This window comes from Heptranchias perlo, chromosome 30 (assembly GCF_035084215.1).
Source record: "Heptranchias perlo isolate sHepPer1 chromosome 30, sHepPer1.hap1, whole genome shotgun sequence".
NCBI lineage: Eukaryota > Metazoa > Chordata > Chondrichthyes > Hexanchiformes > Hexanchidae > Heptranchias > Heptranchias perlo.
Genome location: NC_090354.1, coordinates 28209869 through 28235930, shown reverse-complemented (window position 1 = coordinate 28235930; position 26062 = coordinate 28209869). Strand labels below are relative to the sequence as shown.

At 47.2% G+C, this 26062-nt stretch overlaps 1 protein-coding gene across 1 annotated transcript in view; it reads right to left on the bottom strand.

Moving 5' to 3' along the window:
• The window catches only part of mrc2 (mannose receptor, C-type 2), a 252001-nt gene that overhangs the window by 55046 nt on the left and 170893 nt on the right, over positions 1-26062 (bottom strand). The window contains exons 13-15 of the mRNA XM_067969113.1: positions 12232-12374; positions 7324-7420; positions 3510-3648 (exon numbers count right to left, since the gene is read on the bottom strand). Of these exons, the coding sequence (XP_067825214.1) occupies positions 3510-3648; positions 7324-7420; positions 12232-12374 (379 nt within the window). The remainder of the gene's footprint in view (positions 1-3509; positions 3649-7323; positions 7421-12231; positions 12375-26062) is intronic.

The following is a 26062-nucleotide window of genomic DNA, read 5'->3' as shown; positions in this document are numbered from 1 at the left end:
TCCAGAGAAGATCGTTGTGCTTGTCCACAATCCTCAATTGGCTCTCTGACAGTGTCAATCGTCTGCATTTGAATTGAGCTGAGCCCTTTGCAGCCATTAGCTGCCAATATCCTGAGTAAAGTCCTGGAATTCAAACTTTCAGTCTCGTTGTTTATATTTGAAGTAGACAATGTCATTTTCAATGGATCGCATTTCACATCTGCAATTTAACATCTGACCTGCTATTGAGAGCTCTCCATTCACAGTGTTATTGATAGCTCTCTGACTTTGGATTCCACAGTGCACCGACATCTAGCACCAGTTAGCTTCTTGTACCATTGCCTGTCCTGTTCTGTTTGCTTGGCTGTTCCTATTAGCATTATATACGGCTTAAACCCCGACTGAACTTTCTGCAGTTCTCTGACGCATTCTCTTCCACATTCAGTCCACTGTGTGGCTGCAACATACTGACTTCTGTGGTATTCCAACTGACTACTTACTTCTGACACAGGAAGAGGGACTCCATCTGCTTTCAATCAAGAGTTCATTGAAAATTTTCTTACTTGCAATGTCACTTGCATCCAGCAGGTGCCTCCCTAATGCACTTTTCCCTCGGGTAACGTAACATTACAAGATGACTGGAATGAATGACCCAATCCAGTTTTCCATTTTTTTATGAGGGAGGGGTTGTCAATAAGCTGCAACATCCCGCAGCAAGTCCTCTGAATTTCTGCACGTGTTAACGCAATTTGCGGCGGGGGGCGGGGGGTCCAGAACAAGGATACATGATTTTAAAATTCAAACAAATCCAAGTGAATGAAGGAAAAATCTCTTCACACAAAGGGTTGTGAGCATGGGGAACACACTTCCTCAGAACGGCACAGAAAGAGAATCAAGTGCGATGTTTAAAAGGGAGCTAGGTTCTTCGACAGCACCTCCCAAACCTGCGACCTCCACCACCTAGAAGGACAAGGGCAGCAAGTGCATGGGAACAGCACCATCACCTCCAAGTTCCCCTCCACGTCGCACACCGACCCAACTTGGGCATATATCAACATTCCTTCATCGTCATTGGGTCAAAATCCTGGAACTCCCTACCTAATAGCACTGTGGGAGAACCTTCACCACACGGACTGCAGCGGTTCAAGGTAAGGTCGACCACCACCTTCTCAAGGGTAACTAAGGATGGGCAATAAATGTTGGCCTTGCCAGCGATGCCCATAACCCGAGAATGAATTAAAAAAAGATACTCACTTGGGAAGTCATGGCATTAAGGAATAATAGAGAAAAGAGAAGGGACTTGGGATAAGGAGAACAAGTTGCCATGGGAAACAAAATGGCGGACAGGTTTGACGATCCTCCTCACGTTGCTAGGTTTACTGCGAATCTACAGCAGGAATTCTGGTTTCTAATGGGATCTGAGAAGCAAACACTTATTCCAGCAATGGGTCCACCTAGAACCTGCCCCATTCTAATTTATTTTAAAGACTCCCCACCTTCCTATCGGACACAATGGATTCATGTCTTCCTACAATAAGACTCCATGTACGTGATATAAAGGTCTTCACGATTATGAAGGGTTGAGATGAGATAAATAATGGCAGATTGTTTCCATTGGTCAGTGAGATGGCAAAGAGAGGGCACAAATTTAGGTTAATTACAAAAAGCACTAAAAGGGAGGTTACAAAAAGAATTAAAAGGGAGGTAATAAAAACATTCTTTATACTGAGGGATGTTCAGAATGTGGAATTCTCTTTTACATTTCATTCTCGAAATTGAATCTATAAATTCTTTTCAAAGGGAATTGGACAGCTGCTTGAAAAAGAGAGATATTGAACGGTGTGGGGAGTGAGTGGGAGAGTGGGATTAGACTGGGTGGGATATTAAAGGGTATGGGGAGTGAGGGGGAGAGTGGGATTAGATTGGATGGGATATTAAAGGGTAGGGGGAGTGAGTGGGAGAGTGGGATTAGACTGGGTGGGATATTAAGGGGTATGGGGAGTGAGGGGGAGAGTGGGATTAGATTGGATGGGATATTAAAGGGTATGGGGAGTGAGTGGGAGAGTGGGATTAGACTGGGTGGGATATTAAAGGGTATGGGGAGTGAGGGGGAGAGTGGGATTAGATTGGATGGGATATTAAAGGGTAGGGGGAGTGACTGGGAGAGTGGGATTAGACTGGGTGGGATATTAAGGGGTATGGGGAGTGAGTGGGAGAGTGGGATTAGACTGGGTGGGATATTAAAGGGTACGGGGAGTGAGTGGGAGAGTGGGATTAGACTGGGTGGGATATTAAAGGGTAGGGGGAGTGAGTGGGAGAGTGGGATTAGATTGGATGGGATATTAAGGGGTATGGGGAGTGAGAGAGTGGGATTAGACTGGGTGGGATATTAAAGGGTATAGGGAGTGAGTGGGAGAGTGGGATTAGATTGGATGGGATATTAAGGGGTATGGGGAGTCAGAGGGAGAGTGGGATTAGACTGTGTGGGATATTAAAGGGTATGGGGAGTGAGTGGGAGAGTGGGATTAGATTGGATGGGATATTAAAGGGTATGGGGAGTGAGTGGGAGAGTGGGATTAGACTGGGTGGGATATTAGAGATCTGATGGTCTGAATGATATGTTTCTGGGTTGTATCATCCATTGACTATACGTTGAACATGTGCCTAATGTGATCAATTCACAGTTTAAAACACGAGCTCGCTCTTTCCAGGTTTTCCGCTCTCTGCAACAAACCAGCAGCAGTTGAACTAATGCCCACTGTAATGTCCTGAAGCCGATTCGACTGGGACTCAAAGGGAGATTCCTCGGCCCAGAGCAAAATCCAGGCTCCAGTGGCATAAATCTGTGGACAACTGAGCTGCTGAGGGGATCTGAATAACTGTTTAAGAAACCTGAAGATAGGCATTGGACATGAAGAGCCAAACAATATTTACAGGGATGTAATGTACCACCCACTTAAAGTACCTTTGTTTATGAAAGGATATCTTTTCAAGAATTCCACTCAATAACTGGCGTGGTGCTGGGCTTTACTGACCATGAGAGTCTCAGCTTCTATTCTGGCCAATGTTGAGTTAGCAGGTCTCTGTCTGGGCGGGAGTGAGCAGGTTACAATTCGCCTCGGCAATCCTGGGCTAGAGATTAGGGAATGTCGGCCAGGGGCTCTGGCTCCTGATCCCTGTACAAGTGACTCCTGTTGGAGAGTGCGTGTAGGTAAATGTGGGACAGGTTTGGGCTCAGGGTGTGATGCCTTCTGCGGTTGAACAGCCTGTTGACTCCCCGTGGCTCAGGCACTAGGAGTGGCCAGGTGCTGGAGGGCTGCGGAACTCTATTCTGGCATGGGTCAGCACCCTCAGGGGCAGGAGGGCAGATTATTATGGGTTATCGAGTGTCAGGTCTAACCGATGTGCAGGTTCTGAGTCAGACTTAACATTGGGACCTCGGGCACCAGTTGCAGGGCTTCGTTGCTCTGAAGGGATTTGTTGCGTATCGTTCCCTCCACTGCTTCTCCCCCCCTCGCCATCGTTCCTACCTTTGCGGATCTTGCAGATCCAGTCCAGCTGAATCTCGCACCGCACTGCTCGCCACAGCGAGGAGGCCATGTCCGTGACCGCACAGCGTCGGATGTTATCGTCATCGTAGATATCCCGCCCAAAATTGTTGTAGGAATACTGCGCCAGAAGGAAACGGGATTCAGGTTACTTACGTTAGAGGCCTCCTACCCCCAATTCCCTCCACCAAGAGTTGGTCACAGTGACACAACAACAACAACAACAACAGCAGCATTTATATAGCACCTTTAACGTCGTAAAACATCCCAAGGTGCTTCACAGGAGCGATTATCAGAAAGAATTTGACACCGAGCCAAATAAAGAGATATTAGGACAGGTGACCAAAACTTTGGTCAAAGAGGTAGGTTTTAAGGAGCGACTTAAAGGAGGAGGGAGAGGTAGAGAGGTGGAGAGGTTTAGGGAGTGAATTCCAGAGCCTGAGGCGTAGGCAGCCAAAGGCATGGCCGCCAATGGTGGGATGATGAAGGTCGGGGATGTGCAAGAGGCTAGAATTGGAGGAACTCTTGTGGAAGAAACACTCTTCCACAGTGGCCACCACTCCATCGTCAACGCACAAGGGAAGCACTTATACCATTGTTGACTGTGTCACCCATTGCATCTCCTCCATGACCCAGTGCAGGAATGTCAGAGATGCCTTCACTTCTTGTTCATTATTTTCTATACCGCACCATTTTTGTTCCCACTTAGTCGTTTTGGCCTTTGGCCTGGACGGATGTGTGGGGACGGCGGCCGAGGAGGAGGGAGCGGAAGGGTAAACAATCCCTAGGCCGCTCTCACGCACTGCCTGGTATTACTCAATGCCGCACCAAGAAGCACCTAGGGGCAGGGCACCCGCTGGTGTGTGGCTGAGAGTGACTGGGGCATTGCCAGTGCGCTACGACATTCATAAAAAGGATGGACTTGAGTGGTATCCAGTTGGTTACATAACATTGGGACCTAACGACCTATCTTATTATTCAACGCCAGTCAACATAACCGTCACACAGAGCCTATGGCATCAACGCAAGCCACGGACCAATGCCAGCTGGTGGGGAACTACAGAAAACGAACCAGCGATTGGCCTACCCCTGTTCCAATCGCGTCTTTATATTTTTTTTCCATTTTGTCTGTTTAGCTTCTTTTCAAATGAACCTCGACAGTTTTACTTTTGTAATGTGCACACCGACCCCTTCCTCTGAATGTTGCTGCCCATCCTGCAGGTCATCCTAACTTGCACCAGTCCCGTTCACCCATGACCCCCTGTGCTCGCTGACCTACACTGGCTCCCCGTCAGTCAAAGCCTTGATTTTAAAATTCTCATCCTGGTATTCAAGTCCCCCTGTGGTGCCGCCCCTGCCTATCTCTATAAACCTCCTCCAGCCCTATAACCCTCCGAGATCGCTGAGCTCCTCCAATTTTGGCCTTTTACGCATCCCCGATTTTCATCGCTCCACCATGGGCGGCCGTGCCTTCAGCTGCCGAGGGCCCAGGCTCTAGAATTTCCTCCCTAAACCGCTCCACCTCTCTCTCATCCTTTAAGATGCTCTTTGAAACCTACCTCTTTGACCAAGCTTTTGGTCACCTGTCCTAATATCTCCTTATGTGGCTCGGTGTCAAATTTTGTTTGATAATCGCTCCTGTGAAGCGCCTTGAGACGTTTTACTATGTTAAAGACGCAAGTTGTTGTTGTTATGCAAATTATCTGTACTGAAGATTGGACCTGGCCCAACCAATGGAGAGCTCAGGCCAGGGAAACTAAGCAAGGGAGCAGTGATTACCCTTCAAACTTACTAGTAACTTGAACTTGAGGTAAACGGACCGAGGTAAACAGACCGAGGCAAACGGACCGAGGTAAATGGCCTGAGGTAAACAGACCGAGGCAAATGGACCGAGGCAAATGGACTGAGGCAAATGGACTGAGGCAAATGGACTGAGGTAAACAGACCGAGGCAAATGGACTGAGGCAAATGGACTGAGGCAAATGGACTGAGGTAAACGGACCGAGGTAAACGGACCGAGGTCAATGGCCTGAGGTAAACGGACCGAGGTAAATGGACCGAGGCAAATGGGCTGAAGCAAATGGACTGAGGCAAATGGACTGAGGTAAACGGACCGAGGTAAACGGACCGAGGCAAATGGACTGAGGCAAATGGACCGAGGTAAATGGACCGAGGCAAACGGACCGAGGTAAATGGACCGAGGCAAACGGACCGAGGTAAATGGACCGAGGCAAACGGACTGAGGTAAACGGACCGAGTTGGCAGCAGCATGTAATCTAATCAGAGATGGTTTATTGTGACTTTCTAGCAGGTACATTGACGAGAGACAGTCAGGGAGAAAGACAAAAGGATTGAGAAAGAGAAAGCAAGAAAGAGATGGAGGAGAAAGACAGAGACAGAGGCAGAGAAACAGGTCAAGAAAAATGGTGCGGGAGAGGGGTAGAGGGGGAGGAGTAGGAGGGGAGGGGGATGAAAGAGAGGGAGGGGAGATATGATGGAGGAGAGGGAGGGAAAGGGAGGTGGCAGGGGGGGAGTGAGGTGGGATTAAGAGGAGGGAGAGGGAGTAGTAGGAAGGGGGAAGGGAGAGAAGGCAGAGAGAGGGGATAGGAAGGTGAGACTTGTCAAGGGAGAGGGCGGAGACTGGTGAGAGGGTTTGTAAAGAGAAGGAAAAGGGTTGAGGTGAAAGGGTGGAGGGAAAAGGGGAAGAGGATGGGAAAGGAGTGGGAAACAGAGGGGTCAGGGGAGGGGAGGAAAGGGGAGAGGAGGACAGGTACAGGAAAGGAGAGGGGTAGTGAAAAGGGAAAGGGGAAATGGGGAGAGGAGAAGAGAGGGGATGGAAGGGGAGGGGAGGGGGAAGAGGAAAAGGGAAGAAGGGAAGTGGAGAGAATGGGGAGAAGGGCAGAGAAAGGAGGGAGAGAGAAATGAGGAAGCAGGGAGTGAGACAGACTGAGGTAGGAAGGAGACAGAGGGCAAAGAGAGAAGAAATTGGGGAAAAAGGAATTGGGGAAACAGAAATTCTGAACAGCCTGTATTAATCTTCCTACATCAGGCCTGCTGCGAAGTTTTCGGGTGTTTTATTTTGCTCTGTTCCTTCTCAGACTCTTGCATTAATTATTTTTATATGTCATCACACTTTCTAGCAGTAAGTAGGAATGAGCCAAACTGATTAAACCAGCAGACCTGAAATACTAAATGTGCCAGGGATATTTGGACAGCCAAGTGGCCGACCATACTGGTTATGAGACTGGGTTCTGAGCTGGTAGAGTGCGAGCTGGATTCCAGATGGCAGCCTGGGACTAATGGAAGGAAGTATCTTCCTACAGTGATTGAGCGAGAAAAAAGTAAGAACTCGAGCCAATACTGTAGCCAGCTAGACACTCGGAGGCGGGTCACTCACCCACTTCTCACTCACGGATTAGGCCTGCACCACAAGTATCATCAGTGTAAGATAGAGTCAAAGTGTACACACACTGCATGTGAGTATCAGTAACTGTGTAAGATGGACACACACACACACACACACACACACACACACCACTGCGTGTCGGTATCAGTAACTGTGTAAGATGGATAAATACATGCACAATTTAACATCGCACAAGCTGACACACCAGGGATGTTTAACTGTGTGAGATGGGTACAGGGAAAGGGTGATTGATAAGTCAAGAAAGATTAGCCTTTCAGTGCTCCAGTAAGGAGTGTAAGCTCAGCATGTCACTCGCTGCAGAGTACAAACTTGCCAATGTTCAGCCCACTCAAGCAAAGTAGTCTGCACATTGGTCCCTCGGATACTCACTCCCGCTCCGTCGCTCCACGTCCAGCTCCGGTCTGTCCCTGGATTCCGTCTATTCAGCCCAAGCCAGAACCAATGATACTCATGATCCTCCGACTCCCTGGGAAGCAGGAACAGACAGTGACAAAACTAGGCCAATGAGTCTAAACTCCTGTTTTACCATTCACCTTCATTTCATAAATTTCAGGTGACCATCGAATTTTAAAAAAATATCATAGAATGATACAGCACAGGAGGCCATTCAGCCCATCGTGCTTGTGCCATCTCTTTAAAAGAGCTATCCAATTAGTCCCACTCCCCTGCTCTTTCCCCATAGCCCTGCAAATTTTTCCCTTTCAAGTATTTATCGAATTCCATTTTGAATGTTATTATTGAATCTGTCCACCGCCCTTTCAGGCAGTGCATTCCAGACCATAACAACTCGCTGTGTAAAAAACTTTATTCCTCACGTCGCCTCTGGTTCTTTTTCCAATTACCTTAAATCTGTGTCCTCAGGTTACCGACCCTTCTGCCGCTGGAAACAGTTTCTTCTTATTTACTCTATCAAAACCCTTCATGATTTTGAACACCTCTATCAAATTTCCCCATAATCTTCTCTGCTTTAAGGAGAACAATCAAAGTTTCTCTGGTCTCTTCACATAACTGAAGCCTTTCATCCTTGGTACCATTTTAGTAAATCTTCTCTGCACCCTTTCTAAGATCTTGACATCTTTCTAAAGTGTAGTGCCCAGAATTGGCCACAATACTCCAGCTGGTACCTAACCAGTGTTTTAGAAAGGTTTAGCAATACTTCCTTGCTTTTGTACTTTTCATGGCTTTGTGAAAGGGAAGTCGTGTTTGACTAATTTATTAGAGTGCTTTGAGGAAGTAACAAGTAACGTGGATAAAGGGGATTCTGTGGATGTGGTGTACATGGATTTCCAGAAGGCTTTTGACAAGGTGCCACATCAAAGGCTACTACACAAAATAAGAGCTCATGGTGTAGGGGGTAACATATTAGCATGGATAAAGGATTGGTTAGCTAACAGGAAACAGAGAGTAGGCATAAATGGGTCATTTTCAGGTTGGCAAGATGTAACGAGTGGAGTGCCATAGGGATCAGTGCTTGGGCCTCAACTATTTACAATCGATATCAATGACTTGGATGAAGGGACCGAATGTATGGTTGCTAAATTTTCTGATGACACAAAGGTAGGTAGGAAAGTAAATTGTGAAGAGGACATAAGGAGTCTGCAAAAGGATATAGATAGGTTAAGTGAGTGGGCAAAAATTTGGCAGATGGAGTATAATGTGGGAAAATGTGAACTTGTCCACTTTAGCAGGAGGAATAGAAAAGCAATATATTATTTAAATGAAGAGAGATTGCAGAACTCTGAGACACAGAGGGATCTGGGTGTCTAGTACATGAATCACAAAAAGTTAGTATGCAGGTACGGCAATGATTAGGAAGGCAAATGGAATGTTGTCATTTATTGCAAGGGGAATGGAATATAAAAGTAGAGATGTTTTGCTACAGTTGTACAGGTCATTGGTGAGACCACATCTAGAATACTGTGTGCAGTTTTGGTCTCCTTATTTAAGAAAGGACATAATTGCTTTGGAGGAGGTTTAGAGAAGGTTCACTCGACTGATTCCTGGGATGAGGGGGTTATCATATGAGGAAAGGTTGGACAAGTTGGGTCTGTATACACTGAGTTTAGAAGAATGAGAGGTGATCTTACTGAAACATATAAATCCTGAGGGGACTTGAAGGGATAGATGCTGAGAGGATGTTTCCCTTGTGGGAGAGACTAGAACTAGGGGCTACAGTTTAAGACGGAGATGAGGAGAAATTTTTTCTCTCAGAGGGTCGTGAGTCTGTGGAACTCCCTTCCCCAGAGAGCGATGGAGGCAGGGTCATTGAATATTTTTAAGGCAGAGTTAGATAGATTCCTGATTAACAAGGGAGTCAAAGGTTATAGAGGGTAGACGGGAAAGTAGGGTTGAGGTCACAATAAGATCAGCCATGATCTTATCAAAAGGCAGAGCAGGCTGGAGGGGCCGAATGGCCTACTTCTGCTCTTAATTCGTGTGTTCGTATGGACTCTATGCCTCTATTTATAAAGTCAAGGATCCCGTATGGCTTTTTATCTGCCTTCTCGAGTTGTCCTGCCACTTTCAAAGATTTGTGAAAATTCACACATATTAGTTAGAGTGCGTGGGGCCAGTGTCTGGGATACAGTTCCACAAGATGGCGCTGTGCCGAAAAAGCCATGATAAGCCAATATGAAGTTGACCAACTTGCTGTGACTGTACTTGAGATGATCAATAAGTCTACATTGAAGATAGTGAACTGATGAAAAGAATCTGTTGAGCTACATCTGCCAAGTAAGTCAATAAAGCTCCTTATCTTATGCGGAAAGCTGGAGACAACAGCCATCACTCACACTGCCCAGTAACTGACGGGGCAAGGGGTTATAAAGAGGCAAGAAAGAAACAAAAAGAACTTCCACTGATACAACACATTATCATGGAATCACTGAATAGATTCATAGAATGGTTACAGCAGGGAAGGAGGCCATTCGGCCTGTTGAGTCTGTGCCAGCTCTCTGCAAGAGCAATCCAGCTAGTCCCACTCCCCCACCCTATCCCAGTAGCCCTGCAAATTTTTTCCCTTCAAGTACTTATCCAATTCCCTTTTGAAAGCCAAGATTGAATCTCCCTCCACCACCCCCTGAGGCAGTGCATTCCAGATCACAACCACTCGCTGCGTAAAAAAGTTCTTCCTCATGTCGTCTTTGGCTCTTTTTCCAATCACCTTAAATCTGTGTCCTCTGGTTTTTGACAATCGGAACAGTTTCTCTCTATCTACTCCGTCCAGACCCTTCATGAGTTTGAATACCTCGATCAAATCTCCTCGCAACCTTCTCTGCTCTGAGGAGAACAACCCCAGCTTCTCCAGTCTATCCACGTAACTGAAGTCCCTCATCCCTGGAATCATTCCAGTAAATCTCTTCTGCACCCTCTCTAAGGCCTTCACATTCTTCCTAAAGTGCGGTGCCCAGAACTGGACACAATACTCCAGTTGTGGCCGAACCAGTGTTTTATAAAGGTTCATCATAACTTCCTTGCTTTTGTACTCTATGCCTCTATTTATAAAGCCCAGGATCCCATATGCTTTCTTAACCTGCCCTGACACCTTCAATGATTTGTGCACATATACCCCCAGATCGCTCTGTTCCTGTACCCCTTTTAGAGTTGTATCCTTTAGTTTATATTGCCTCTCCTCATTCTTCCCACAGAAATGTATCACTTCACATTTTTCAGCGTTGAATTTCATCTGCCACAAGTCCGTCCATTCCACCAGCCTGTCTATATCCTCTTGAAGTCTATCACTATCCTCCCCACTGTTCATTACGCTTCCAAGTTTTGTGTCATATGCAAATTTTGAAATCATGGCCAAAGAACATCCCATAGTACTTCACGACCACAACAGATAATATCTTTTGTGTTAGGGTGCAATCTGAGGTTAGATAGGGAATATGGGGTCAGATAGGGATTGGGGGTCAGATAGGATTTGGGGGTCAGATAGGGATTGGGGGTCAGATAGGGATTGGGATCATAGGGATTGTCAGACAGGGATGGGGGGGGTTAGACAGGGATTGTGGCTATATTATGAGATTCGACAAGGATTGTGAAGTTAGACAGGGATTTTTTTTTATTCGTTCATGGGATGTGGGCGTCGCTGGCAAAGCCAGCATTTATTGCCCATCCCTAATTGCCCTTGAGAAGGTGGTGGTGAGCCGCCTTCTTGAACCGCTGCAGTCCGTGTGGTGAAAGTTCTCCCACAGTGCTGTTAGGTAGGGAGTACCAGGATTTTGACCCAGCAACGATGAAGGAACGGCGATATATTTTCAAGTCGGGATGGTGCGTGACTTGGAGGGGAACGTGCAGGTGGTGTTGTTCCCATGTGCCTGCTGCCCTTCTAGGTGGTAGAGGTCGCGGGTTTGGGAGGTGCTGTCGAAGAAGCCTTGGCCAGTTGCTGCAGTGCAGCCTGTGGATGGTACACACTGCAGCCACGGTGCGCCAGTGGTGAAGGGAGTGAATGTTTAGGGTGGTGGATGGGGTGCCAATCAAGCGGGCTGCTTTGTCCTGGATGGTGTCGAGCTTCTTGAGTGTTGTTGGAGCTGCACTCATCCAGGCAAGTGGAGAGTATTCCATCACACTCCTGAGTTGTGCCCTGTAGATGGTGGAAAGGCTTTGGGGAGTCAGGAGGTGAGTCACTCGCCGCAGAATACCCAGCCTCTGACCTGTTCTTGTAGCCTCAGTATTTATGTGGCTGGTCCAGTTAAGTTTCTGGTCAATGGTGACCCCCCAGGATGTTGATGGTGGGAGATTTGGTGATGGTAATGCCGTTGAATGTCAAGGGGAGTTGGTTAGACTCTCTCTTGTTGGAGATGGTCATTGCCTGGCACTTGTCTGGCGCGAATGTTATTTGCCACTTATCAGCCCAAGCCTGGGTGTTGTCCAGGTCTTACTGCATGCGGGCTCGGACTGCTTCATTATCTGAGGGGTTGCGAATGGAACTGAACACTGTGCAGTCATCAGTGAACATCTCCATTGCTGACCTTATGATGGAGGGAAGGTCATTGATGAAGCAGCTGAAGATGGTTGTTGGGTCAGATGGGGATTGGGGGATTAGACAGGGATTGGGGGGTTAGATAGGGACTGTGGGGTGGAAAGAATGAGCTCATCGGTCAAAAGGCAAGTTCCATTTCTGTGCTTTCTAAGGACCAGGCCCCTTCTGCTCACCCTTCCTCCAGGGACAGCTTCAAAGAAAGCAAGTCCTTGAAGGGAAGGGAGTCTGGGGACTCCAAAACTCTCCCCCCTCTCCAAAAAAAGTAATTCTTTAATCTGGGTTTGTTGACTCACCCAAATATTTCATGGACCAGTTTCTCTGAAAACTTCTCCTCTTCGAAGCTGTTGATGCTGAGCAATTGAGCACCTTGCTCATGGCAGAACATGTGTGCCTGCACCCAGTTCTTCTTCGCATGGACACTGTTGAAGTGAAACACCTGGTCAGGACAAGGAAAGAAAGCAAGACAAGCGTGAACACTGAGCGAGCAGCACCTGGGCAACCTAAATATTAAACGTTCAGAACTTTGGGACATCAGAAATCACAGAAAATTATCTGTTCAGGTTAAATAGAATTATATAGAAGTAACAGCACAGAAACAGGCCATTCTGCCCCACTGGTCTGTACCGGCGTTTATGCTCCACATGAGCCTCTTCCAATTCCTCTTCATCTAACCCTATCAGTTTAACCTTCTATTCCTTTCTCCCTTGTGTATTTATCTATCTTCTCTTTAAATGAATCTATACTATTCGCCTCACCCATCCCATGTGGTAACCAGCTCCACATTCTAACCACTCTCTGGGTGAAGAAGTTCCTCCTGAATTCCCTATTGGATTTTGTGGTGACTATCTTATATTTATGACCCCTAGTTTTGGAGTTCCCCACAAGTGGAAACATTTTCTCCACGAGTACCCTATCAAACCTTTTCATAATCTTAAAGATCTCCAACTCTAAAAAAAAGAGCCCCCAACAAGATGTTGTACCATATATGTGTTTACTTTGAAAACTCGATGGAGTACAGATGGGAGTAGAAAAAAAGTCTTGTATTTATCTGCTCTGCCTCATTTTTCAGAAAAATCTCACAGTGCTTCACAACAACAACAACTTGCATTTATATAGCGCCTTTAACATCATAAAACGTCCCAAGGCGCTTCACAGGACCAATTTTCAAACAAAATCTGCTACAGGGCCACATGAGGAGATATTAAGACAGGTGACCAAAAGCTTGGTCAAAGAGATAAGTTTTAAGAAGCATCTTAAAGGAGCAGAGAGAGGTAGAGAGGCAAAGAGGTTTAGGGAGGGAATTCCAGAGCAGGTGAAGACCTGGCCTAGGCAGCTGAAGGCACGGCCACCAATGGTGGAGCGATTAAAATCGGGGATGCGCAAGAGGCAAGAATTGAAGGGTCGTAGAGATCTGGGAGGGAGGTTATAGAGATAGGGAGGGGCAAAGACATGGAGGGATTCTGAAAACAAGGATGAGAATTTTAAAATAGACACGTTCCTGGACTGGGAGCCAATGTAGAGAAGAAACCATAGGGGTTGTGGGTGAACGGCATTTGGCGTGAGTTAGGATACGGACAGCAGAGTTTTGGATGAGGAAGCAATGAATTACTCTGAAGTGCTGTGATTGTGTTATGTTGGCTAACTTGGCAGCCATTTTGCACACAGCAGGATCCCAAAAACAGCAGGTTCAAGTCTTACTCTGTTTTGTTCCTTATCTGAGCCATGTTGAGCGTGTGGCCAGGAGCAGAGTAGAAGGAGTGGATTTTCCTCTGCTTTGCCGTCCGAAAGCAAGCGGGATAGAGGCAGAAAAGAGGGTGAGTTTTGGCAGTGAGGTCTTCTGCCTCAACCTGAATTTCCCTTCCCTGCCCTGCCTGGACCAGCACTAGACTCTCCTTCCCCGCCCACCGCTCGTTAATGCCAGTGGTGTGGAGGGGGTGGGGGCGCGGTTTGCGTCCCAGTCCATTTGCTTCCCATCCACCATGGTTCCACCGCTTCCTGGGACCACCTGGTGACCCACAGCAATAGGCCCGGGGTAGCGGGTAGTGGCCCCAGCTGAAGGGAGAGGGCCTTACAGCAGTGGGATTCCTGCAGGGAGCCCATTGTGAATATGTAATGACCCCTGACCCAGGAAACAGGGTCCGAGTCATGGCGGTGAGCATGAGTCCCGTTCTAACCCTGTAATGGTGTGATCAGGAAAATCCAGCAGGAAGAGGGTAAATCGATGGGAAGAGTCACGCCTGGGCGAATTCTGACAGCTCCTGGAGGACTTACAAAGAATGGAGCCCATCCGCTCAGCTGTAGCCATCAGGCCAGATGGACAAAGAAAAGGGGTTGAAATATCAAGGGGAAATCTATCAAAAATGAAGAAAGCTGATGAACATTTGGTGTTTGCAGAGGAATTGTCAATGTTCAGACCTTGATGCAGGAATCTGCCAACTTTTGGGCCTTCAGTGCCCAAGTAAAGCCTCATTCTTCCCAAAATATTTACCAGGGCTTTTCCACTAGGGAGAGGGTGAAAAAAGTGCAAAAATACACAACTGAATTGCACTCAACTAATGAGCAGGAGCAGTGCACAGGATCCCATCGCTCGAGCTCACCACAACATGTCTGTTCAGTGTCTGCGGTATGGAGTGAGCACCATTACCACAGCAGTACTTGTAAATATGGATACTTTGAATTGGAGGGTTTCTACACAGGACTGATGTTTGACTGTCTCATTTACAAAACTTCAAGAGGCTAGAGAATAGAAATGGCCATTTCTCCTGAACTCACAGTCTCGCCGGAAATGATCGAATTCTGGACACCTGCATTTGGAATGTTGCTGGTCCCTCCTGGCTGGAAATTGAAGGATGAGTGCGGATACAACGGACTGTGTCTCAATCCCATCCGCCCCCCGCCTTCCAGAATTACACCAGAAAATCAGCGGAGGGAGGGCAGGAAATCCCAGTCAGTAATGCTCGATGAATATGTGGGGATTACTCCACATGGCAGTTATAAAGATTCTATCAATCAGTGCCCAGCTGTGGAATGACCTTTAACTCGCAATCTAGGCTTGGCTCCTGCGAGACGCCAACAGAAGAAGAATTTAGATAATGCCTTATCACGTCTCTTAGAAACATCCCAGAACACGGCGTTCAAAGTGCAGGCAAATGTGGTCACCAACTTTGTGCACAACAAGATCAAGAATTGGATAAATTGAGCAATGAATCTGTTTTTGGTGGAGTTGGTTGAGGGTAGCATACTGGCTAGGATACCCAGCTCTTCTTCGAATTTCATGGGATCTTCGCCATCCACCCAAACCACCAGATCAGGCAGCCAGGCACCCATCCAAAGAATGGAAAGTGCATTCAGCCACTTACCTTGCTGCTACTTGGTCATTGGTTTACCCTGGGATCTTTGCACCACAGGAAACAAGTAATCACTGAGATGCTCACATTTTCTTCATACAAGAGACTCATGGGTATTTGTCCAAATTGGCAGAATGCGACTAGTGCTGTCCCCCAAGGATCTGTACTGAGGCCACAGCTTTTCACTAGTTTATAAATGACTTGGATGTGGGAATGGAGGGCCATATATCTAAGTTCGCTGACGACAGTAAGTTAGGTGGCACAATAAATAGTGTAGATGGGAGCAGAAAGTTGCAAAGGGACATTGATGGATTAAGTGAGTGGACAAAACTGGCAGATAGAGTTCAATGTGGGGAAGTGTGAGATCATCCACTTTGGACATAAGAAAGATAGATCAGGATATTTTCTAAATGTCGAGAAGCTAGGAACTGTGGAGCAGAAGGCAGATTTAGGGGTCCAAGAACAGAAATCACTAAAAGCTAGTGGACAGCTGCAAAAAATAATTTAAAAGGCTACTGGAATGTCGGTCTTTAACTCGAGGGGGCTGGAATACAAAGGGGTGGAGGTTATGTTACAGTTATATAAAGCTCTGGTTAGACCCCATTTAGAGTACTGCATTCCGGTGTGGGCACCGCACCTCAGGAAAGATATATTGGCCTTGATGGGGATGCAGTGCAAGTTCACCAGAACGAGTACTGGTGGGTAAGACCAAATGGGCAAGGGCTCGGATCTGCAGGAATTCTGAAGATCTGTGGACTTCTGGAATGTTGGCCCAACAGGCTGAATGAGGGAGCATGCCCAGAACATGAGCAGCAGTGTGCTCCTCTGGCGGCAGCCTCCCGAGCACACATCCTTCAGGGAGACATGGAACTGGTGGACCAAGTGTGGGGTGTGGCACGTTCACGGTGTTATCCTGATCCGGCCCTCGTGCCTTCTGCTGTAGGTAACAACCGTTGGGACATGCTTCAGTACTGCCCAATCCCCTCTCCTTCATCCAGAGGCCAGGGTCTGGCTACCTGGCCTCTTTTTATGTATTCTTTTAATCAGGAAGCAAACATGGTGCAGAAAGCGGGGATGTGTGGTGGGGATTCATTGGGGAGTGGAGGTACAGGATCGGGAGAGTAGGGTTGGCTCAGATTGGAACTTTTCAGGGAGAGTTGGGTTATGGAGGAAGTGTTTAGTTTTTGTTTATTCGTTCATGGGATGTGGGCATCGCTGGCAAGGCCAGCATTTATTGCCCATCCCTAATTGCCCTTGAGAAGGTGGTGGTGAGCCGCCTTCTTGAACTGCTGCAGTCCGTGTGGTGAAGGTTCTCCCACAGTGCTGTTAGGAAGGGAGTTCCAGGATTTTGACCCAGCGACGATGAAGGAACGGCGATATATTTCCAAGTTTGGAGGTGGGAGAATGGGTCATGTTGGGTGAGGTGGCATTTGCCTGCCTGTTGTTGAAAGGGCAGGTTTTGTGAGGAGCTGAGCTAGTTTGGTAGTGCCTTGCCACGTCAGGTTTAGGCACAGTGCTCCCTCCCACGCAGCGGCTAATGCCTCTGAGCTAGGCTGAGGTTTCCTAGTTCCTAGACTGTGTTCTTCAGAAAGTGCAGCATCAAGTGACTCTTACAAACACTACTGGCCTGCTTTTTATGTTAATGATTTTGATCTTTTTGAAGTAAAGCTTAACTGGGATTTGCCTGGACCGCAGCCTCTCTTATATTCAGTGCTATGACTGCCGCTGCTCCTGAACTCTTTTACTCTTCCCTGAGAGACATTTCTGCTCCACTCTGTGAAGAATCAAGTTACTTTGAAACAAATGTTTTAATTTATTTCCATCAAATAACATCAGAAACATGACTTTTCCACATACTTCTCCCGCACAGAGGGAGCTGCCTCTGATACACACTGACTCTACAAGCTCACTGAGACTGGCCTGGACTGAGGAAAGGACGTGCAGTCCCATCGAGCTCGCCCTTTCCACTGACCATGTTTAATCTGCCCTGACCCTCCAGGATTGACCTGGAGTCTCCAGGAATTAAAGATTAATCTCCAGGACACTGCTGCGAGCAACAGCTGGGGAGAAAAATCATAGGGACATTAAAAAAAGTGTTTTTTTTCATTTTCTTTGAATACTTTCGTTTATCAGTTATAAAAATATTAGAGAGAGGGAGAAAAGTCTGTTTGACCAAGTGGGGCTGTTAAAGGCGGGAAGTCATGTGATGCGATGTAACCTCCAGGCATACGTCGAACTGGAGTTGGCAACCCTACCTGCCCTGGACTCTACCCCACCCATCTAATCGTCTGAGGGAAAGGTCTCCGTAGGGATAATTTTGCAAATTTGCACACCCTCTGCCAAACTGCACCTGTTAAAAGTACACAGCAGGAATTTGTGCCTGAATTCCCATTGAGTGCTGCAAGTGGTCAAAGATTGAGGCCAGGGTGGCATGGACATGTACAATTGCACGAGTGCCGTGCATTCAGACCTCTTCTTTATAAAGATCTCTACTGCTCTCCACACTTTTAGATCCTTCTGCACCCAGAGGCTCTGCCACGTGCCTTCCACTGCACGGCTTGAATCAAACAGCCGGGAGATTTGTACAGTCAAAGCAAGTGAGTCAGAGTGCTGGAGGCCCTGGTGTTTGAACTCTCTGCCTTTCCCCTTGGTTTTGGAATCAAATGCTGCTCCATGCAGGGCAAGTGGATTTCATCCATGTGAGAGTGACACAGATAAACACGGGTTTAACAAATGGTATCTGAAAAATTCAACCAAAAGAAGCGAATTGCAAGCTCGCAACAAACCAGCAATCTGCTCCACATGGAGATCTTTTGACTAAATATAATGTGCTCACCAAAAGAGAAACACTGAGAATTTTTTGTTGACGACCGTTCCCGTGCTCAGTACTGGGCCACACTGAGGTCCCTCGAACTGTCGCAATGTCAAAATCTCTAGGGGTAATTTTAACCTAACTCGCCGGGCGGGAAACCCACAGGATCGGGTGGAACAATGAGTTTATACCCCGGCCAATATTACACTCCAGTGACCTCAACAGAGAGTAAAATCGGGCGAGGTGTAAAGCCAGTGTTGCACCTGATCCCGTCAGTTTTCCAACGGTCGGGTTAGGTTAAGATGAGTTTAGCACAGATTGTGAAATGACAGGCTTGCACTAAAGACCAAAGAAGGAAAGAACTTGCATGGATATAGCACCCTTCAGCATCCTCAGGTCGCCCCAAAGTGCTTCACAATGAATTACTGTTTTGAAGTGTAGTCACTATTGTTATGTAGGCAAACGCAGCAGTCAATTTGCTCACAATAAGATCGGGCGGAGTGTAAAACGGGGCGTCCACTCGCTACCACCCGTTTTACGATGCCGCCCAAAGTCGAATTTCACCCCACAATGAGCTTAACCCCTCTCTTCACACTGCTAAAAATTAGGTGCGATATTATGGTCAACAAGCTCAGCATCCCTGGCCCCTCCGCACTCAGAAGCCAAGATTGTAGTGAATTCCAGGCCTCACTGTGCGGAGACACGGTATCTGTCCTTGGAAGTATTTTCAGCCAGGAGTTACTGCATCGTGGCAGCACTGTGCTGTTGTGGTTTAGAACATGTGTTTTTGGTTAAGATAGAAAATTAAATTGTGCATTAACACATGAAATATCCCAAAGAATAGGAGAGTTCGGGCTCAGCAATGCTGGTTTCTTACTTCCAACTCCACAGGAAAAGAAACTCTGGCCAAAATGAATTAAGGGCACGGATTGTTAACGTATTTTTTTGCTCAGTCAGCGCTGCATTTATCTGAGGGAGGCTATTATTAGGTGAAGCATAAGCATGGAATGAGAGGTCACTTGGCTCATTATGCTGACTCCTGCCATTAATCATGTAAAATCTACCCCATCATGGACTCGATCCAATCATGGACTCGACCTCATCACGTATAAGGTACCCTATTATGCTCTGTACCCCATCACGGTCTGTACCTCATTTTCGGGATATGGGCATCGCTGGCAAGACCAGCATTCATTGCCCATCCCTAGTTGCCCTTGAGAAGGTGGTGGGGAGCCTTCTTCTAAAACCACTGCAGTTCATGTGGTGACGGTTCTCCCACAGTGCTGTTAGGTAAGGAGTTCCAGGATTTTGACCCAGCGACAATGAAGGAATGGCCGATATATGTCCAAGTCGGAATGGTGTGTGACTTGAAGGGGAACATGGTGTTCCCATGCACCTGCTGCTTTTGTCCTTCTAGATGGCGGAAGTCGCAGGTTTGGGAGGCGTTGGAGTACTATTCTGTAGATAGTACACACTGCAGCAACTGTAAACGGTGGTGGGGCATGTGGATGTTTAGGTTGGTGGATGAAGTACTTTGTCCTGGATGATGTCGAGCTTCTTGAGTGTTGTTGGAGCTGCACCCATCCAGGCAAGTGGAGAGTATTCCATCGCAATCCTGACTTGTGCCTTGTAGATGGTGGAGAAGCTTTGGGGAGTCAGAAGGTGAGTCACTCGCCACAGAATACTCAGCCTCTGACCTGCTCTAGTAGCCACTGTATTTATGTGGCTGGTTCAGTTGAGTTTTTGGTCAATGGCGACCCCCAGGATGTTGATGGTGGGGGACTCGGTGATGGTAATGCCATTGAACGTCAAGGAGAGGTAGTTAGGCTATCTCTTGTCGGAGATGGTCATTGCCTGGCATGAATGTTACTTGCCATTTATCGGCCCGAGCCTTGCTGTTGTCCATATCTTGCTGCATGCAAACATGGATTGCTTCATTGTCTGCGGAATTGTGAATAATTCCTGTGCAATCATTAGCAAACAGGCCCAGTTATGACCTTATGATGGAGAAAAGGTCATTGATGAAGCACTGATAAAGATAGTTGGGCCTAGGGCACTGTCCTGAGGAACACCTGAAGTGATGTCCTGGGGCTGAGATGATTGGCCTCCAACAACCACCACCATCTTCCTTTGTGCCGGGTATCACTCCAGCCACTGGAGAGTTTTCCCTCTGATCCCCATTGACTTCAGTTTTACTAGTGCTCCTTGATGCCACACTCAGTCAAATGCTGCCTTGATGTCAAGGGCAGTCACTCTAACCTCACCTCTGGAATTCAGCTCATATCCTTGTTTGGACCAAGACTGTAATGAGGTCTGGAGCCGAGCGATCCTGACTGAACCCAAACTGAGCATCGGTGAGCAAGTTATTAGTGAGTAAGTGCTGCTTGATAATACTGTCGACGACACCTTCCATCACTGCTGATGATTGAGAGTAAGCTGATGGGGGAGGGGTGATTGGCGGGTTGAAATTGTCCTGCTTTTGTGGACACTCACCCGTCGTGGAATCTGCCCGACACATTTAATTTCCTGAGGAAAGGAAGTTCTGCCAAATTTCTCCCCAAAGATAATTGGGCAAAGCTCCATAATATCCACACTCATTATTCTTTTACTCGTTAAATAATCGGCCTCTTCATTAGTCAACTCTGCTGGCCGATTTCCACGGGTGACAGTTCCATGGTCCGAGCAACACAAGGACCACCATGTTATCTGAACCACCTGCAGCACTGAAGCTCACTCTCAACGTTTCCTTTGGAGAGGCCATTTGACCCTTTAAAGCATTAGTATTTACTATGCGCATTTTATGGAACTTCCATTCATTAACTGAAGACGAAGTGAACTGGAACACCATTAGTTCCCATCTAGATATTGTGCTTGAAAGAATGAAGTAAAGCCCTTATAACTCAGCCAAATTCACCTTAAAAACAATCTGATTACATGCAAAAATGTGGAATAAACAACTCTCTGTAAAGTTCCCAACATTGTACAATGTAGTGAGGTAATTTCACCTTTATGCACCATTTTATAAGCTAAGAACCTGGGGATACATTTCTGAGGTTGATATCCTGCAGGCCCAGTTCATTGGTTTATTGCACCTCAAAGACGTTGTGATAATTTGGGAACAAGGCTCAGAATGGGGTCATTTGGCCACTGTAGCTCTTTCTACTGTGACAGGGCTGCCGATTCATGAACATCCATTCTATACCATCACACAAACTCAAAATCTACCCCATTGGGTTAATAATTATTATATACTAATGGAACATTTGTAATGCTCATGATAAGTTGGAGAGCATACTGATTTACAATGACAGGGGAGTTATATATCATTATAATCCAGGCAAAAAATATGGAATTAGAAATTGAAGTGAAATAGGGCCCATCAGCGGCCTGATTTTAAGGGAATTAAACTAGCAAAAACACCCAGCTCAGTAACTGAAGGGAAGCACTGAAAGTGGAGTTCCAGGATCCTGAAGTAGGGATAGGCCCTTGGAGGAAAATGTTGTTTTAGTGACTTACAACAGTGTCGAGAAAACTGCATGGGTAAAATTACAGTAAAGGCGGCTGCGTAATGTAAAACGCTGAGACTGCTGCCTGAACTGAATGTGCTCGGGCAGAGCCTCAAGGGTAAAACGGCCTCTTCGGATTTCCCACTCAACCATTTTGTGAAGGCAGCGAGCACTCTGCAGCTGGATTCACCCACCCGCTGAGTAGCTCGTTAGCCTCTTGCATAGTGCTAAAGGATCTTTATTACAGGTGCATCCTGATGGGAATCTCCAGTGCTCAGCCAGTTAACAAAACTGAATTGCACAAAATCCCCATTTAAAAGTCGTGCACTCCAGGCGTTTTGTTAGCAGCTTGTCGATAAGTAAAGAAAAGTTTTTTGACTTTTTTTTGTTAACATGGAGGTAAAATATAGTTCGCTGAGCCAGAGACATGGCCACTATAGTCACATACACAAAATGTTTCTAAAATTAATTCTCTGGATGTGGGCGTCGCTAGCAAGGCCGGCATTTATTGCCCATCCCTGGTTGCCCTGAGAAAGTTTTGATACAACTGAGTGATTTGCGAGGCCACTTCACTGGTTAGGGCCGAGATGGAGCATTGTGGGCAATTCTGGGCACCACAGTGTGGGAAGAATGTCAAGGCCTTAGAGAATGTGCAGAGGTGATTCACTGGAATGGTACCAGGGATGAAAGACTTCAGTTATGTGGAGAAACTAGAGAAATTGGGATTGGTCTCCTTAGAGCAGAGAAGATTGAGGGGGGGTTTGATAGCGGTGTTCAAAATTATGAAGGGTTTTGATAGAGAAAATAAGGAGAAACTGTTTCCAGTGGGTCGGTAACCAGTGGGCACAGATTTAAGATAATTGGGAAAAGGACCAGAGGCGAGATGAGGAAAAAAAATGTATGCAGCGAGTTGTTATGATCTGGAATTCACTGCCTGAAAGGGCGGTGGAAGCAGATTCACTAGTGACTTTCAAAAGGGAATTGGATAAATACTTGAAGGGGAAAAATTTGCAGGTCTATGGGGAAAGAGCAGGGGAGTGAAACTAATTGGATAGCTCTTTCAAAGAGCTGGCACGGCACGATGGGCCGAATGGCCTCCTTCTGTGCTGCATCATTCTATGATACAGAGGGCAGTCAATAGTCAACCATGTTGGTGTGGAACAGAAGTCACATATAGACCAGGTAAGGACGGCAAGTTTCTTTCCCGAAAGGACATTAGTGAACCAGTTGGGTTCTTACGACAATGCGACAACCTTATGGTCACTTTCACAGAGACCAGCTTTTTATTTCTAGATTTTTAAAACTGAGCTCAATCTGCCCACGGTGGGATTTGAACTCACGTTCTTCTGGATTATTAGTCCTGGCCTCTGAATGAATTACTAATCCAGTAATATAACCACTACACTGCCGTACCTGCCTACAATTATAGACAGCTGTGCGGCCAATGGAAGCGTCTCCTTGCAGCATACTCTCGAAAAACCGACCGTCGCATGTTCACGCTGAATAAACACCGGGTGACACACCCGTCGCCGTCACTCCGTGTGGTTCATTTACCTCGTGCGAGGATTACAGGCGGCTAACCTGCGCCTTAACACTTGTCCCTGTGCCGCCCGGGCTGTCAGACACCATCAGTTATACAGACCTGGCAAGGCTACAGCTGAATTACATCCACAACTGACTGGAGGTTACATCCACTGCACTGATAATTATTACTTTTAATACCAGATTTTAATGGGAAGGACTAAACCAGGTCATGTAAAATGCCTTGCACAGCCTCACTGACCCATCGAACGAGCTTGGGGGGTATATCCCTCCCAGGTTTTTACTGCAGGTTTCAGTTTGCGAGTGGCTGGTGGAAAAGTCTTATCTGTCCTGTACACAACATCCGAAACTTCACTGATTCTAAATAGAAGCCTAAACACATTTATATTCTTTTCCATATCTCAGCAGTGAACACCCCAGCCAAGAATAGCAAACAAACATTATCTTTTATCTATTATTATCCTGCACCATAATCACAGGCTTGGAGCTCAAGAATTGTGATTATTTAAAAAAAAACAGAAATAATTAGGTATGTATTCTTAAATGGCCTTCGTAAATGGCCATTTGCGTCCAAGATTTGGAGGGAAGGGAGGGGGATGGGATTGGCGAGAGGGAATGGGTCACAGAAAGTTCAGGAGCTCAGGTAGCATGGCAGCTCCAGGCTGACGCAGGGGGGTGTGTCGCTCAATGGTTTCCATGTGGTGAATCTGGCCCGAGTTTGTTCATTTTCTTCTTCAGGGTGATGGGATTGTCTGATTCTACAAGATGTCCCGTCCTGTCTGATGACAAACAAATGCTCACCAATGGCTGCTAGTTGGTGAAGACTGGCTGAGTTAGTAGTTTTCTCTGGTCTTGCTGGTGCCCGTGCAGTTCAATGCATCTTCTCCATCTTCCTCGCTGCAACACTCCACCCCATCACCATGAAGCTCCCCGCCAGAGTGGAGCTAACCTACAGGACAAGCGGGAAACTGTTCAACCTTTGACGCCTCCAGGCCAGAACCAAGACCACCCCAACTTCTGTCATCGAGCTGCAGTACGCAGACGATGCCAGCGTGTGCGCACACTCAGAGGCCGAGCTACAAACCATCGTCGACGCATTCACCGAGGCGTACGAGAGAATGGGCCTCAGGCTAAACATCTGGAAAATAAAGGTCCTCTACCAGCCCGCTCCTGCCACACAACACTGCCCGCACCCCCCGCCGACCATCAAGATCCACGGTGAGCCTCTGGACAGCGTGGATCATTTCCCATACCTCGGGAGCCTCCTCTCGACGATGAAATCCAACAACGACTCCAATGCGCCAGTGTAGCCTTCGGACATCTGAGGAACAGAGTGTTCGAAGACCGAGACCTCAAATCCAGCACCAGCCTCATGGTCTACAGAGCAACCGTGGTCCCCGCCCTCAAGTACGCATCAGAAACATGGACAATGTACAGCAGACACCTCAAATCCCTGGAGAGATATCATCAACGTTGCCTCCGCAAAATCCTGCAAATCCACTGGCAGGATAGGCGTACCAACGTGAGTGTTCTCTCCCAGGCTAACATCCCCAGTATCGAGGCACTGGTCACACTCAACTAGCTGCGATGGGCGGGCCACATTGTCCGCATGCCCGACACAAGATTCCCTAAACAAGTGCTCTACTCCGAGCTCCACAATGGCAGACAATCGGAGGAAACGCTATAAGGACACTCTCAAAGCCTCCCTAAAAAAATGAAACATCCCCACCGACACGTGGGAATCGCTTGCCCTAGAACGCCCAACTGGAGAAGAAGCATCTGCGAAAGCGCCAGTTACCTCGAGCGTCACCGAGTGGAGCACGTGGAGGCCAAGCGTAAGCAGCGGAAAGAGCGCGCAGAATCCAGAGCGTCTCACCCACCCACCCGCCTTATTAAACACTACCTGACCCACCTGTGGCAGAGTCTGCGGCTCCAGGATTGGACTATTCAGTCACCACAGAGCCCACCCTCCTGGAGTGGTGGCAAGTCGTCCTCGACCCTGAGGGACTGCCAAAGAGGGAGAGCATAAGCCTGCAGTGTGTGTATATGGAACGCCCTGTTTCAGTCACTTGGTTGGTGCTGTTGTGTCAGCTCAGTGGGTAGTTCAAGCCCCATTCCAGAGACTTGAGCACAAAATCTAGGCTTGCAGTGCAGTACTGAGGGAGTGCTGCACTGTCGGAGGTGCCGTCTTTTGGATGAGACGTTAAACCAATGCCCCACGTGCCCTCTCAGGTGGACATAAAAGATACCATGATACTATTTCGAAGAAGAGCAGGGGTGTTCTCCTCGGTGTTCTGGCCAATATTTATCCCTCAACCAACACCTAAAAACAGATTATCTGGTTATCATCACATCGCTGTTTGCGGGATCTTGCTGTGCGCAAATTGGCTGCTGCGTTTCCAACATTACAACAGTGACTACACTTCAAAAGTACTTCATTGGCTGTAAAGTGCTTTGGGACGTCCTGAGGTTGTGATAGGCCCTATAGAAATGCAAGTTCTTTATGTTGCCGTTGTTTCCTCAGCAACCGTTTTTTTAGTGCTGTTGACAGGGGTGTGTTTCAAAGCTGTCCGCTCTGTGTCCGGCTCACTCTCCACAAGCACCTCCCAGTCGGTTGTGTTGGTGCCACCCGGCTTCAGGGTGTAATTCAACATCTCCCTAAAACTGTTCCTGTGCCTGCCCCGTGAACACTCAGCATGTTGGTGCTCGCCTTGCTCGGGAAGCCATGATCGAACAAGGCCCATCCAGCTGAGCTGTGCTTCTATTACCTCAATGCTGTTTGGTTTTACAAATTTGGCTCCTGTCATTTGATGGGCCTGAGGCAGTGCAGGTGAAACTTGTTGAGCATCTGACGTGTCTATGGTTTTATGGCCAAGGTTTTATGACCAAGGTTTTATGACCGTGGAGGAGAGTCAAA